At 60.8% G+C, this 15,198-nt stretch overlaps 5 protein-coding genes across 5 annotated transcripts in view; 4 read left to right on the top strand and 1 right to left on the bottom strand.

The window, feature by feature from the left end:
* SDRG_05313 (hypothetical protein) overlaps positions 1-104 on the top strand; it is a gene marked incomplete at both ends in the record, with an annotated part of 1,783 nt that extends 1,679 nt beyond the window's left edge. The window contains one exon of the mRNA XM_008611026.1: positions 102-104. Within this exon, the coding sequence (XP_008609248.1) occupies positions 102-104 (3 nt within the window). The remainder of the gene's footprint in view (positions 1-101) is intronic.
* A 217-nt stretch (positions 105-321) lies between these two features.
* SDRG_05314 (hypothetical protein) lies at positions 322-4,263 on the top strand. Its single transcript, XM_008611027.1, has 4 exons — positions 322-1,200; positions 1,244-1,991; positions 2,039-2,470; positions 2,512-4,263. Exons 1-4 carry the CDS (start codon positions 478-480, stop codon positions 4,236-4,238), a joined length of 3,630 nt encoding a protein of 1,209 aa, XP_008609249.1. The 5' UTR covers positions 322-477; the 3' UTR covers positions 4,239-4,263.
* Positions 4,264-4,312: 49 nt separating this feature from the next.
* SDRG_05315 (hypothetical protein) lies at positions 4,313-9,427 on the bottom strand (the record flags this gene model as incomplete). The annotated part of the gene is made up of 4 exons (XM_008611028.1): positions 4,313-7,223; positions 7,267-8,150; positions 8,197-8,481; positions 8,525-9,427. The coding sequence occupies 4 exons, from the start codon at positions 9,425-9,427 to the stop codon at positions 4,313-4,315; spliced, it is 4,983 nt and encodes a 1,660-aa protein (XP_008609250.1).
* Positions 9,428-10,122: 695 nt separating this feature from the next.
* SDRG_05316 (hypothetical protein) lies at positions 10,123-11,101 on the top strand (the record flags this gene model as incomplete). The annotated part of the gene is made up of 1 exon (XM_008611029.1): positions 10,123-11,101. A coding segment is annotated over one exon (697 nt), but the record flags the coding sequence as incomplete, so codon positions are not given.
* Positions 11,102-13,521: 2,420 nt separating this feature from the next.
* On the top strand, positions 13,522-14,314 carry SDRG_05317 (hypothetical protein). The gene has a single exon (XM_008611030.1). It carries the CDS (start codon positions 13,562-13,564, stop codon positions 14,222-14,224), a length of 663 nt encoding a protein of 220 aa, XP_008609252.1. The 5' UTR covers positions 13,522-13,561; the 3' UTR covers positions 14,225-14,314.
* Positions 14,315-15,198: the final 884 nt, after the last annotated feature.

Genomic DNA, 15,198 nt, shown 5'->3' on the forward strand with positions numbered 1-15,198 from the left:
GACAAAAAGCTGCGATGGCTTGATGCTGGGGGTGCTCGGGACGCCGGTGGTCGACGGCCGCGTAGGCGCTTTGCCCGAGATTTTATCTTGATTATATCCAGTAAATTGTTGTCGCACGTTGAGTTTCTGAAATTCACTCTGGGCCAAGACGCAATATCAGTCCGCCACCTAATCACCGACCAACAAGTCTGGTCCTATCCTGGTTGTCACTAAAAGCTTGCTTGGAACTTGGCGTTCCATGAGCCGGGTGCGTGAACAAACTCTCGCGCGCGGAACGCGCCAGCGGTTTCTAGCCATGATAGGCACTTCGTCGAAGAAGACGCCCGTGTCGGACTAGCAAATTGGCTCGATCTTCTCGACGGCGTCCTTGCCAACGGTCGCCGAGCGCGCGCCGATCTCGCCCGATACTTTTCTCCTAACGGATGTCCTACTGCGAATGCCACTCGACCGCAGTTTGCATTTGCCTCTCGGGTCAAGATGCACCGTGGGCAGTGGCTGCTTTTCGCGCTCTCGCACTGCGCGGCAGCGGCGTGGACCGACGTCGTCTGGTCCGGCATCAACATTGCGGGCAACGTCACGATTCCGCCCGGCACCCGTGTCACGCTGCGCAACAGCAACACGATCACCGGCGAGCTCAACATCGCTGCCGGCGCGCTTCTCACCGTGGACCCGGCCGCCAACGCGTACCTTCAGGTGGGCAACCTCGAGATCAACGGCGCCTTCTCGATCGGGTCCGAGGCGACACCGTATGCGAACACGGTCACGATTGCGCTCGGCTGCGCACCTGGCGTCTACCCCCCGTCCAACGAGCGCCGGAATGGCATCCTCGTCCGCCGCGGCGGCTCCATTGCGCTCTATGGGCAGAAGGGACAGTCGTACCCGTGGACGCTCTTAACGGCCACCGCGTCGGCCGGCGACACATGCATTTATGTCGTCGATCCTGTCGACTGGGTCGTTGGTGACGTCATCGTCATCGCCACGACGGACTATGACCCGCGCTTCTCCGAGAGACGGACGCTGGTCGGGTTTGGCGCCGACGGCTGCCTCCGGCTCGACACGCCGCTGGTGTACAACCACTTTGGTGAGATCACGGAAGGCATTGACGAGCGCGCCGAAGTCGGGCTCCTCACTCGCAGCATCCGTTTTCGAGGCTGCACTGGGTATCAAATCGAGCGCCAGAACATTGGCGGGCACCTCATGGTACGTCCCTTCTCGGACGCGATAAGAGCTTATTGTCAAGTAGATCACCAACGGATTCGCCGCCGCGCAGATCGTTGGCGTCGAAATCTCGGCGTTTGGCCAAGGGGACATCGTCGGGCGGTACCCGATCCACTTTCACCTTTGCGGCGCCGCGCCACCGGGCACGCTGCTGCGCGCCAACTCGATTCGGGACTCGTTCATGCGCGCCGTGACGATCCACGGCACCCAGAACGTTCGCGTCCAGAGCAACGTCGCGTTCAACACGTCGGGGCACGCCATGTTCCTCGAAGACGGCGCCGAGTTCAACAACGTGTTTGACGCCAACCTCGTCGTGCTCGTGCGCGAGAAGCTCGACGGACCCTTCCGCCTCGGGTCGGACGACCGCTTTGGCCTCAGCGCCTTTTGGATCACGAACGGCGACAACGTGTTCACCAACAATGCTGTCGCGGGCGTCGAAGGCAGTGGGTTCTGGATCCACACGCGGCTCCTCGCCAAGAACCCGAGCTACGGCACCGGCTTGTACAATGCACTTGTGCCCTTCAAGACGCCGCTCAAGCTCTGCACTGGCAACCACGTGCACTCGGTTTGGAATGCCTTTCGCATCGACAGCCCCGACTTTGACGGCGGCGACATGCCGCTCGTGAACGCCGGCGGCGCGTTCGCGCAAGGCTACAGTCCGACGTCCATCACAGTCATCTCCGACTTTACGGTCCATCACGCGCGCCAAGGCGGCTGGTTTCGCATCTTTGAGATCGTCCTCGACAACTGGAAGCTCGGCGACGTCCGCGAAGGTACGACTGCTGCTGCGACCGACCAAATGCTCATGGAAATTGCATAGGCGTTCAGTTTTTAACGACGGGCAACACGCCGACGGCGCCTGTCAACGGCACGCTGCGCAACTCGCTGCTTGTCGGCAACACGGCCAACCGCGGCAACCTCGTCGAGACCGAGTGGCAGAGCGTCGCGTTCCTCGAAGGCCGGTCGGAGAGCGCGTTCATGCTCACGGACCTCATCAAAATCGGTGTCGTGCTCTATGACGGTCCGCACTTTTTGGAAAACGTCGTCTTCCGCAACTACTACTCCCAGTCGTGCATGGGCGTTATCAACCCCGCGATCGGCGCCCGGGCGTTCAACACATTTATGATGGCGACGACGACGACGATCGTCAACTGCTCGTTCCCCAACACGGCGTACCCTGTCTACATTCTCGACCGGCAGAGCGACGGCGGGTTCACCAATGTCGTCCAAGATGCGTCCGGGTCCATCTCGGGTAGACCCTAATCCTCGTCGAGTGCGCTCATGCGCGCGTAGGTCAACCGGGGGCGATCGTCTTACCCGACTGGGGCCTCTATTACACGCAGCAGTGCCGTCGCAGCCCGTCGTACGGCCTCGCGTGCCCTCATCGCTACAACAACTTTGAGATCGTCCAGATCGACACGGATGGCGTGAATCTCGCCAAGTACGGCAACCTGCTCGTAGCCCGCATGGACCGTGACGCGAGCTTGACATCGCCGCCGACGCTTTCGTTTGCGGGACAGTACATCCCCGATGCCGGCGGGTACCTCTACCACCCGTCGCTTTCAGTCGGCGCCACGTACGTTGTCAACTTTTTAACGCGGACGCCTCCGATCCTTCGGTTCAACCTCGTCAATGGGGTCGTCGGCGACGTTCACACGATTGCTGTTTGCTACCCGATCGGGTCGAGAATCACGCAGGTCGTCGACGGCCGCGGCGTGGCGCTCAGTGTGATGCCATCCGCGACGGCGACCACGTGCACCAACTGCTTCTTCTTCGACGCTGCTCGCGCGCTCCTCGTCTTCCGCCTCCAGCAGACCCAAGCGCGATTGGACGCAACCACGGCCTGTCCAGCGTCGGGCTGCCCTAGCGTCGTCATCACCGCGACGTTGCCGACGACGGGCACCGGCGTCTCGGACGTCAGCACGCGCGCGTACCCCCTCTGGACCAATGCGCTTGTCAACAGTGCGTGGGCGAGAACGACGTTCACAACGCGCGGCGTTGAGACGAGTTCGGTGGTCGGCAGCAGTGCCTCGGTGGTTGACACCAACTGGTGCGGCTTCAACGACCCGTGCTTGAACGCCATCGACGCCGGCAACCTTCACCAAGGGATTCTTGCCTACGCTCTCTCGCCGTGCAACGGTCTGGGCTGCTACAGCGCCACGTGTCGATACTGCAAGCTCCCGACGAGCTCATCGTCGCAGCCGTTCGTGCCATGCCCCTTCAAGAGCAGTGCGCCATTGCCCACGACGGCCACGCCAAAGCCTACGCCGCGGCCCACGACACCAACACCCACGACCATGCCAGTGACCACGTGCTCGGCACTCTTTCCGGCGGAAACCACCACGCTTGGTATCTCAGCTCAAGTCGACACGACGTGCCCCGGGTCTCAGGCGGTCGGTTGCATTGGCTCGACGCAGTGTCGGTTTTGCGCGACGGCTTGGACTCCGCAGTCGGCCGGCTTTGCGCCGTGCGCGGGCATGACGACTTCGGTTCCGCCAACGGAGACTCCCAAGACAGGCGCGCCGACAACAACTATGCCGACGACCACACGTCCACCCACAACGACGGCACCGACGCGAACGCTTGCTCCGACGACAACAACACCGACGCGAACACTGGCACCGACGACAGCTGCACCGTCACCCACAGCTACGTCTGCAATCTGCAGCGTCTCACGCGGCGACTACCAAGCCGGTCTTGACGTCTTCGCCGATGCTTCGTGCCTCACCCAAGGCGGTCTCGGATGCATCCCGAGCTCGGGTTGTCGCTTCTGTGCGCGGATTGCCACCGTACCGCCGTCCGTGTACGCCCCATGTCCTCGGTCGTCGATGGTCGCACTAACCGCCAGTGGCAACGACGCTGCCCACCACGTCGTTGCTGCCAGTCTTCCCACACTAGCTGTACTGGCCGTCGCGCTCACGGCCCTTGCTGTTGCAGTAGTCGTGCTGGCGCACGCGCGTCGGGCCCAGAGCACGACCGCACCTTCTGTTTGTCAGCCTACTGAGCCTACTGCTGCCTAATCTGAATATACGTGTACATTTTCTCACACAACAATAGTTATGTACAAGGCCAATGCTCTCGGTTTACGTCGCAGTTACCAAAAGCCAAACGCACGCCGGTCGGCGTTGTCGTCGATCGCCTCCGACCCGAGAAAGACGTCTTTCGAGCTCTCGAACGGGAACTTGGTGCCGCCGAGACTCGCGAGGTCGGCGCCGTCGTCAAAGAACCGGTGCGACGACAGGCGCGACGTCGGCGCTTTCGAGCCAATGAAGCCCGGCGCTTTGCCCGTAAAGTACGACGATCCAAAGAGCGAGAGCGGGGCTTGGAAGGCGCTTGTAGAGTCGTCGAGAGGGCCCAGCGCCCACATGTCGTCATCCGCGAGCTCCGTCTCGAGGGAAGCAAGCATGCGCTGCTGCTCCTGCAGCTGCGAGTACGTCAACGACACGGATGACGGATCGGCGTCGGCGGCGCTAAACCCCGGCGGCGCCCGCACGCGTGACGCTGTCAGCACTGGTGGAGCCACCAGTGGTAGCGCCACTGGTGGCAGCGCCACGTGGTCAAAGATCTCGGAGATGTAGTCGTCGACCTGTTCCTTGTCGTCGATCACTGGCGCCGGGCAGTCGACAACGACGAGCTCCGAGTCATCACCGTCGCTTATGGCACTCGCGTCGTCGTCCGTACCCGACACGTCCTCGCTCGTGCGCGTGGAAAGATCGTCGTCAACAGCCGTCGACGTCTCGTCGTCACTCGTTGCTTCTGCGCCAACGTCGTCGAAGGCCGCATCTTGAGTCGGTGGCACATCGCCCGGCGGCTCTTCGGCAGGCGCCAGCTTGCTCACATTGGTGGCCACGGGAGAAGGTCTGTCGAGTGCTTGGGCTTGCTCTTGGGCTTCGTCATCGCTCGGAACATCGGGCTCCAAGAGCGTCGGTACATCCAGAGGCACGGGTGTCGCAATGTCGTTCGTGGGCAAATTTGCGACCGGAGATGCCAGAGACATTTCCGCATCGGGAGATGCGACGCCAATGTCGACCACGATGAGTTTGTCGACTCGGTGGACGATCTCCACCGCGTTCTCGGTCGGCACCGCTTCTGGCGCATGAGCTGTTGGTTTTGCCGTCGCGTTGCTACTGCCAACGGGTGTCGGCGTCGTCGCCGGCTCGGCCACGCGCAGCTTTTGGGCCGCCTTCTTCTTTCTCGGTGGTTTCGGTGCGTCGTAGAAGTCGATGCTGGTCGGGCTGAGTGACGAGACGAGTGCGAGGCGCTTGGCGTCGCCAGCGGCCGCCCTCTCTCGCAGCGTCTTGCGTTTCTCGAGAAGCTTGTTGACCGCCGGACGTCGGAGGACAGTGAAGGCCCAACTGGCGTCCACTTCAGCTTCGATCGACTCCATGTCGGCGATCAAGACGTCGGGCAGGTCCGTCAACGTCTCACAGTTGCCATCGGTCGCGTCTTCGTCTGGCGCAACGTCCAAACGCTCGTAGCCGAAGCGGTCGTCCATCGGGCACTGCTTCGTGTCGGCCACGAGGACGTCGCCCGTGTAGTAGAGCATCTGGCCGACGACGAGCGCAAAGCAGAGCCAGATCGCGCACTTGGCCAGAAGCACATACCAGGCGCTGCCGCTGCGCGCGAGGCAGGCGGCTACGTCCGTCACCATGCCTTGCAGCAGGAGCTCGAGCGGCCCCGACGACGTCATGACGGTCACGACAGCGTGCTCTTGCGTGTAGTAGCAGCTTGGCGTATATGTAACGTTCAACTGCAGCGCTGTCGATGGGTGCAGCACGCGCACGCTCGGCAACGACTCGATGCAAAAGCCCGTGGTTCCGTCGCCGCAGATGCAGTCGGGGCACGAGACACTGAGAACAGAGAGAGGCAGCTCGCCGGCGTTGGAGACGACGACAGCGCCGACATTTGCATTCCGAAAGCGGAGTGTTTCGATGCCATCGACGGTCGTAGCGTCAAGCACAGCCTTGCCCCGGCCTCCGAGACCGCGGATCACAATCGGCTCAATGTGGCTCAGCGAGTTGCGCAAGTAGATGCGCCCGACGTACTCCTTGACGAGGTCGGGCGCAAATCGAACGGGGCCGAGCTGGCGCACCTCCCCCGGCGCCAGGACGTGCTTCTCCATCGCGTCGGGACTCAGCATAAAGTTGAAGGTCGACGCGTCACGCTTGTGCCACGCCGTGACGCACTTGTCGTCGTCGGCATGGCTGGCGCAAAAGAAGACGTCGTTGCTAGCGTCCTTCTCGATGACGAGCCCGACGTCGATCGTGACGTTGGACGGGTTCTCGACCTCGAGATACGCGCTCGAGACGTTGCCAACGTGCGTGACGGCAAAGACAAGCGTGCCGTCCGAGAGCTTGGGCCGCGTCATCGGCATGCGCACGAGCATCGGCGCAATATGCACGAGGTCCGTGTCCAGCTGCACTTTCATCTCGACGATCGTCTGGCCGGACGTCTGCAGCTGAACGAACCGCTGGACGCGATCGCGGTACGCCTCCAAGTCGGTCCGCGTCACGAGCTGTCCAAACGTCGACAGCGGCGGCGCCTTGTACCCGATCGACTGCGGCACCATGCAGTCGGCGAACCGGTCGCGGTTGCTGCACGCGAGCGCATACGCGGGCGACACGATGAGCTTGGCCACCTCCGTCGTCGCGTGCGGCTGCAAGATCGAGCTGCCCGAGACGATTTGCATGCGGCGGTCCGAGACCCGGATGCCCGACACAGCCACGGGATGCGCAAATGTACTAATATACAAAAGCGAGACCTCCTCGGCTTTGCCCGGGTACAGCATCGGGAGCCGCACTTTGGGGCGCGCCGGAGCTATCGCCCCGTCGACTGCCGTGTATCTTACATGAATATGAATCGTCTCGGTCAGCGTTGTGATCGAAAGAGCCACCGCGTCCATGCGACCGCCGGCCACCGGGCGGACGCGCAGCGCTAACGACGCCACGTAACCCGGTGCGATCGTCAGCAGCGGCTGCGCTCGGACCGGCATGTTCAACTGCACCCTACAAGCGGGCGTCAGGCGAGACACGCATGGAGCACGCGAACTTGGCCATGTGTTCGCTCATCGCGTCGACGTGGGGCTGACTGCCGTACGCGGGATGCCGGCGCATCCAGTCGTTTCCGGCGTCACCGACCGACGGCGCGACCGCCATCGACGGCAGTAGCCGGCCCAGCGAGTACCGAATCGTGTCCGTGAACACGTGCAGCTGCGTCACATCGATCGCGTCGGCGTTGAGGTTGGTCAAATTCAACGTCTCTTGCCGGTGCGTCGAGACGGAAATGTTGCCGAGGTCCCACAAAAGCGTCCGGTTTGCTGGCTTGTCCAACGACACATCTACTAGACCTTTGGCCGTGTCGACGACGAGACTCGGCGGCGCCCACGCGACCGAGACCACGTGTTTGGTGCCGTTCGTCTGCACCCGCAACGCCACTTCGTCCGCATACAACACGTGACGGCGGTTGCACGTGACAACGACGTCGGCCCACCGACCGCCCGGAGCCACCGTCGTCGCATTCGGCCATCGTACGACGGAGCACGATGCGCCTCGCACCGATGCGTCGTCGACGTCGACATCGACGAGTCGCAGCGGCACGTCAAAGCGGTTGCGAAGCGTAACGACGTGTGTGGATGGCGACGAGGCAACCGCCGTGTACGTCAGCGCCCCGTCGAGTCGCCGCGCCTGGTACAAGAGCGAGATCTCGGGCGTTGTCGAGATGTTGGTGTGCAGCGTGAGCGCGCCGGTGGCGAGGCCAGGAAGGGGCGACTGATACGTGAGGATCATGGCGTTCTTGACGCGCGTGTAGGGCGCAATGACGTGGGATCCTTGGATGATGACCGAGATGTGCGGGTCGGCAACCCGGAGACTCACGCCTTGGACAAGGACGGGGACGGCGGCCGTGTTGAACAGATCCAGCGCGATATGATGACGCTATACCGTCGACATTTCATATATGACGGTATCGCAAGAGGTATACCTCGTCGTCGGACGTCAAGTAGCCAAAGTCCAACCCATGCACATCGGCGTGGAGACCGCCGGGCAGCACCGTGAGGTCCACGGGCAACAGCAGATTGTCGACGCTGGTTTCGATGCGCACGAAGGCGTTGAAGTTGCCGGCAACGCCCGAGGCGAACGAGAGCCGCATGATCTCTTTGGTCGCATGGGGCGGGATCTCCCACTGCCCCGCGCTGTCCGAGTCGGTCGGCGGCAGCACCAGGTGCAGGAATCCCTCAGTCGTAAACACCTCGTTGACGCGGAGCACCTATTGCACAGCGTGAGGCCTTGCGCATACGACTCGCCTCGACCTCGTCGTGCGGGTTGAAGAGCAGGAGCGACGGCTCGTAGCGCGTGCCAGGCGGGACGATCGCAACGTGCACGTGGCTCTCGTAAGCGTTGAAGCGGCCAGTTCCCTGCACCGTATACTCGATGACGCCCCGCGACGTGTGTAAATTCACAGTTGCTCGGGTCGTGCCGGCCTCGCGGGGCAAGAAGAGCATGTGCATGGAGGTCGAGGCCCCGGGCTTGATGACCATGGGGAAGAAGACGTCGGCAAACAAAAAAGCCTTGTCCGGCACCTCGGCGTTCGTGATGACGAGCGCGTCTTCGTCGTCTTCGTAGTCGTCGGCGCCACCAAAGTAACTAATCTCGAGCGTCCGCATCGACGGAATGCCGGTTGCCGTGACGCCAAAGTCGACCCACGATGGGGCGAGGCGGACGACCGCGTCGCCAAAGGTCACGTCCCGCTCGTCCTTGGTGTTGCTGCTATCAATCGCACCCATCGGCGTCGGCTCGAGGTGCACGCGCGAGTCCATCTTGCTGAGGCCACGGCTGCCCGCGACGCGAAATGGCGACTCGGGCACGATCGCTGGCGATTTGTACAGCACGCCGCCGAGCCAGACCTCGACCTTCTGGCTCTGTGGTCGAGGCTTGGGTAGCGCGTTCTCTGCTTCGAACGCCTTCACGGAGGCGTACAGCTCGTCGTAGTCCAAGTGGCCAAGGCGCATGTCGTCGCCGGTCTCACGCAGGTCCGCGTCGTCGGTCGTCATGGCTGCCGCTCGCTGGAAGTCGCCCATCGGCACGTCGAGCATCGCAGCCATCACACGCAGTGGCATGCACAGCAGCAAGACAAGCATGAGCGTGTACCCGCGCCCGGGCCTCCATGCGTCGGCTCGTTGCTCCATCAACATGGAACAATTTCTCAATGGCATGGAAACTCGGGCAGATCTTTCGACAATAATATTATAATAGTTTCCATACAAACACCTAGTATAAAACCCAGCACCGCCATTCCATACGCAAATAGTGTGATTTTTTTTGAAAAAAGCGCTTTGTAATAGGTACCACTGCTCGATTGAAAGCAGGCCCAATCTCGGCATGCAAGGTGTCCAGAGACCACCCGACGCAGGATCTGGAGACCACGCAAGAGCTCCAGAACTGAACGTTTGGGGATCGTCCAGCGCCACGGAGACGTCAACAATCCAGTTCTCACGGAGCTGGTTCACTCTCAGCAGCCTTGACAGCAGTACGTGCACCATACTCGCAAGAGCCATGGATAGAGCGTGCCAGTACCTCAGTCCAATAGTCATCACACGCTTCACAGCAGATAGCTCTACATTACTTTTGGCTGCAGTGTATGTCCAGGCCTGCCATTGCCGATTTTGCAAGTGACATGTTCAAGGCCCTCAACCACGGAACCCGAAGCTCACCAACAGCTTGTCGCTGTTGATATAGGCTGTGTGATGAACTCCAGCAAGCTCGGCTTCACCGAAGCGATGTCGACTCAGTTGGCGTCGTGGATCAAGAATTGCACGAGTTGCAGTGCTTCAACGTACACTATATGCGTGATTACTATGATCAACACTATTTATGGGGCTTCGAATTTCCCACCAATCACAACTCGCACGATGGACGATGCTGTGCTGCCCGTTGACGCAGTGTCGCCTGAGGTCCTCGCCGAGTACACGTACCGAGCCAACGCGCAGTTGCCGCCAGCAGACGCGCAGGAGTACCTCTGGCGGGTGCGGCATGAGGCGGCGTCGCTGCCCGACGTCACCGCAGTAGCCATTGCGTCGTTGCCACCGCCCGCGCCCACGACGATCCACGACATCTTCCTGCCGGACCTGCCGCCATTCCCTGCGAATCGCGGGCTCTCGGCCGCGCAGGCCATGGAGATCACGTCCGACTTTGCCGACGTCCGACAGTACCTCGTGCACGTCGAGACAAGCTATAGTATTCCGCGCACCATGATTGTGCCCAAGCTAGGCGACGAAGATGGATGGCGCAAGGTCTTTGCCTCGACGCCGCCGCACGTGCGCACCTTGGTGCAAATGGACCAGATCATGACGCGCCGGCTGCTGCACACGATGCTTCATTGGCTCGAGGACGACGACGACGTCCCCGCGCTCTCGCGACTGCGCGCCGTGTGGCTCTACGCGCTCCTGGCTCGCCTCGACAAGCTGCTTCTTGCAGACATGGATGCGTGCGTCCGGGACATCTTCCGGTGGTGCTGGCGTGCACGTAGCCTCGCCCCGTCGACGGCCAACGTTGACGCGCTCAACGCTGTGCTATGTATCTGCGGCTTCTTTGGCCAAGGCGAGTGATGAGTCAGTCGTCGGCTTGGTAATGTACCGGTATTTCAGTAGCTGTGCCCCACGGTGGAATCTCGACTGTGGTCGTGGCTCGTCATTGTAGAGCGGAATAAGCAGCGTACATTCATAGTACTCGTTGCAAGAGCCTTGAATCCTCGTAGAAGTGAGTGGCACACAGGACGACCAGATCCTCCAAATGGGCGCAGCGCAAGGGCGTCGTTGCAGCCACGACCGCGACAGCCCATGCTCCTTGTCTCGTCTTTCGTACCTCGTGCAAATGCCTCTCTCGGCTGCGTACAGTACACTTGCATCGCTGCCGAGTACTAGTACTAGGAAGAGGATGATGGACAGGCCTGGGTTGAAATCAAGGCTACTGAGCTCGAATGGGAGCCTGATCCGAGGTCGGCGGATCGCGCCTGGAGACGCCGCCGATCGAAACGACGCGCCCTGCCTCATGATTACACTCAACGAGTAGCTTTCTTGGCATGAATATGCAGTCGTCCCACGTTATGAGCAACGACGCGGCCGCCGCCCGCGCTCTCATTGGACCGTACCGTCTTATCATCGCGGCGTAATACGTGGCGCGACGAGGGTCCTGCGCCACTGCCTTGCCCGACCTCGAGGAAGCGCCTGGATCTCTTTCACCTTGGACCGCCACATGGCCGCCTTCAAGAACGCAACAGGTGGCGTGCGACATGAACAGAATAATCTGCATCCAAGAAGGCAGGAAGATCGGCAATTCGGCAAAGTGCAACGTTGGCGGGGCGGGAGGGATCAGGCGTCGCACAGACACGATGGAAGCCATCAGTTGGGACCCTCGCCCGTCCTTCGTCGAGGCTTGAAGTGTCTTGCATCCGACAGTCTTGGGTCCGTCCTTGTCAGGCACGTCGTGCTAAGTGTACAGTACATACGGGGCCATGTGGCACATTGGTCGTTTAGTATCGTATACAGCATGTGCTGGTATGCACGACGCCCCGAAATCGCTCACAAACAACGAAAACCTGATGAGTGCTGGCCTCTTCTCACATGGCTGCTTCACTTTCGTGGGCTTCCGGCTCGTCTAAGCCAGCCATTCTCATGTCGTCTTCTAAGATCGCACGACCTTGTTTCAGGCCTCCTCCCTTGCCTCCCACGACGCCACGTTTGCCCAATCATTAGCTAATTTTCGAATCGGCGGGGCGACGCGCCGGGACGAGAGACACGATCCTTGCTGTCAATGAGGCGGCGAGCGCGACCCGGTTTCGAGAGCTGGAGGCCACCGTCGTTGTTGCGGCAACATGTCCCAGTGCACGGCAATGCCAGCCAGTAACAATAGCTACGAGACTGCGGAGCTTCCTGCGCATCGATCGACGACGCAACGCCGCGTTGGATTGGCGCTAAACCCGCAGAGACGTCAGTGCTACTCGAGAGCGCACCAGTGTAAACAAGCACGAGCGGCGCGGCAGAGCTCGCATCGAGCCATTGAAAACCACGGCGGATGACCCATTAGTCCCTGGCGGGTCGCAGATGCCAGTTGAATAAACAACGCTTTTGTTGGTCGTGCTCTCTGCGGCCGAGAAGAGCTGCAGAGCATATGGTGGTCAAACCTGACAGTTTGCCTTCAACAGATTGCGCATTCTCTGCGCGTGTGGCTACAACGCAAAGCGCGAGGTCGCAGCGGGCTATCAAAGCGCCAGAGTAGGATAATCAGCCCCTCTTGGCCCGTGATTGAAGCCAAGGGAGCAAGTCCTAGAATGATCCGGCAACGAGTAGCTGATCTCGACCCGAAATACGGTCGAGCCAGCGACGGGACGACCTAGACAAGGCACGTCCATGATCTCCGAGAGCGATCGCGGCCGCAGACGGGCGATACCCCAGACCATTATACGCTCGGAAGAGCGTTCAGGCTTCCGGCATCTTCCGTGATCCAAGCAGCCTGTCGTCGAGTGCTCGAACCATCTGGCTTGCACTTGGTGCTTGGTGGTGGCCCTTTTTTCTGCAAAGTTCTCCGCTGTGAAGAAGAAGCTTGCTGCTTGGGTTTCTTCGACCGAGTAGCCGCTAGTAGTGTCGTAGCTCGTCGTACTGGACGCACAATGAAGCCGAGGCGCGACGGCAATGTCCTCTGATTGGGTACTCCGACGGCCACCCAACAACCTTCGCATCGAAAGCACTGCACAACCAAGACGGTGGTAACCGAGAAGATCAAGCTCCGCCGCTCGAGCGCTGCCAACGAGCTCTGCCAACGACGCCGGTAGCCAAGGCGGTGGTCGTGTCGTCGGCCGAGCGGCTGTCTAGCAACGCAGGACTTTGCCTCCTTAGTACCCTCATTAGATGCGAACATTGGATGACGTAGTACTCGCTGTGCGACGGACGACTGGTCGACGGTCGGGACGATGCGCGAAGCGCGCGCCGATTCGAATAATTTACGCGTGAGATCGCGCCAGACCTATTTGCTCGTGCGAGCGACCATGACGGCGCTTCTGCTGCTGCCAACGACGACAAGTTTCTGTTGGCGTCGTGTATTGTGGCGAGTGTTGCACCCGCGGGCAATCATATCGTCAGGTGGCCGCGCTGTCACGGGCAGTGTCACCACTCTTGCAAGTTTACACGCTGGATGCATCGGCCGGTTGGCCGGGCTTAGAAAGGCGCAGTGTCCCACGGCGGCCTCCCACTCTGCACCGAGTTATATACCCACCTGCTGTTGCGTCGGCAAGCCGCAGCATTTTCTGCTTGCACTCACTCCACAATTTGCTTTGTACTCGACAAGACCCAACTATGACGACCGGACGCTCGTGGTCAGAGGACTTTACCAGCATGTACCATGACCCGCGCCCGCACGACATGGCCCACCGGTCGTGGTCCGTCTGCGACGACTATACGCCGTATGCGCCTACCGAGGTCTCGGCGTCGCCGTCGTCGTCGAGCTCGGACACGGCCGAAGCTGGCGCGATCACGTATCCGCAGGCCACCAACATGGCCCACAAATGCGGCTACCGCACGGGCAAGTGCTTCAACCTCCGCGCCCAGAAGCGCAACGGCAAGGATCACAAGCTCTGCGACTTCCACCGCGAGAAGGCCAACCTCAACCAAAAGAAGCTCGACCGGAAGAAGCGCCTGCGCCGGTTCTCGCCCTACGACGAGAAGGCCGCACCGCTGAGCCTCCCGAGCCTCCTCGAGGAAGACAAGGTCGAGGACGACGACGAGCTCACGGCGTCGTCGCCGACGCGCATCGATGACGCGCCGCTGGTCCTCGGGTTTGACGAAGTCGAGTTCTTTTGCCACGTCATGACGCCCGAGATGCGCCACCAGACACCGAAGACGGAGCCCGCGCCGCTCTCGCTCGACACGACCACGTGCCGGAGCAGCGACGACGCGACGTCGTCGGCCCTCGACATGCTCTTCAAGTCGGAAATCATGTTCTTCGTCGATCAAATGTAACTTGTACGGGCTACGACTAAGCTCAACTCACTAAAAGTGTAATAATATTTAATGCTGGCTATAAGCTATGGACAAAAATCATCCCTTGCGAACACATCTCTCCATCTCGCTACGCCCACAACGTACTCCCAGGCACTAGCATCATCACTGCGGCAAAGTGCGCAGTAGTTCAACGGGTGTTCAGCGTCCATGGTTCACGACTCGCACAGCAGAGGAGGCGGCTGTCCGACGAAGGGCTCTGCTGATGTAGAAAGGGACGGCCCATGCACGGATCGTTGAGGCTAGCGTTGGACGTTGGCGCGGCCGACAGGCCCTTATCGCTGGGCGGTGATCATGGCGTGGGACGAAAGGCCGTGCCAGAGATCGTAGCACTCGATACGACTGCAGATAGACGAGAGCATCCTATCTCGGCTGCCAAAATTGCCCGTCGCTTCCCGACGCACCGTGGCCCGGTGCATAGAATGCAGCTTGAAGTTCAACGCTCGGCCGATGCAAAAACCAAGTCACTTGGACCGATTTTCAAGCGTGTGACCGAATTTTGCGTCGAAATAGGACTTTTTCGCCATAATGGCCTCGAGTCAGGACGCTTTCATGCCGAGCAACAGCCTTGTCGAATCGCAAGGACATGGGACCAGGCTCTGTCTCGGAGGATCGAGCTATTGTCGCGCGGTGACGTGCTCGCGGTCTGGGCGTGATGGGGCAAAGAGACCAGGCGATTGAGTTGCAATTGCGATGTGCGGCTTCTCTACTCGGCAGAACGTGGTACTCGGTGGCAATACTTGTTGTCGGCGGACGTCAACTCCTTGGCACCAGCGCCAACGGCGTGTTCTAGCATGTTCGATGCATACCTGATCGGAGTGTGTATGACGAGCGGCCACGGTCGGGGGCAACGCTCGTAGCAAACTGAGGGCAACGCCCTATTTGCGTACGATATCCGAATCTCGGACCTTCCGGAATGGATTTACCGGGAAGCA

Source organism: Saprolegnia diclina, assembly GCF_000281045.1.
Source record: "Saprolegnia diclina VS20 unplaced genomic scaffold supercont1.14, whole genome shotgun sequence".
NCBI lineage: Eukaryota > Oomycota > Saprolegniomycetes > Saprolegniales > Saprolegniaceae > Saprolegnia > Saprolegnia diclina.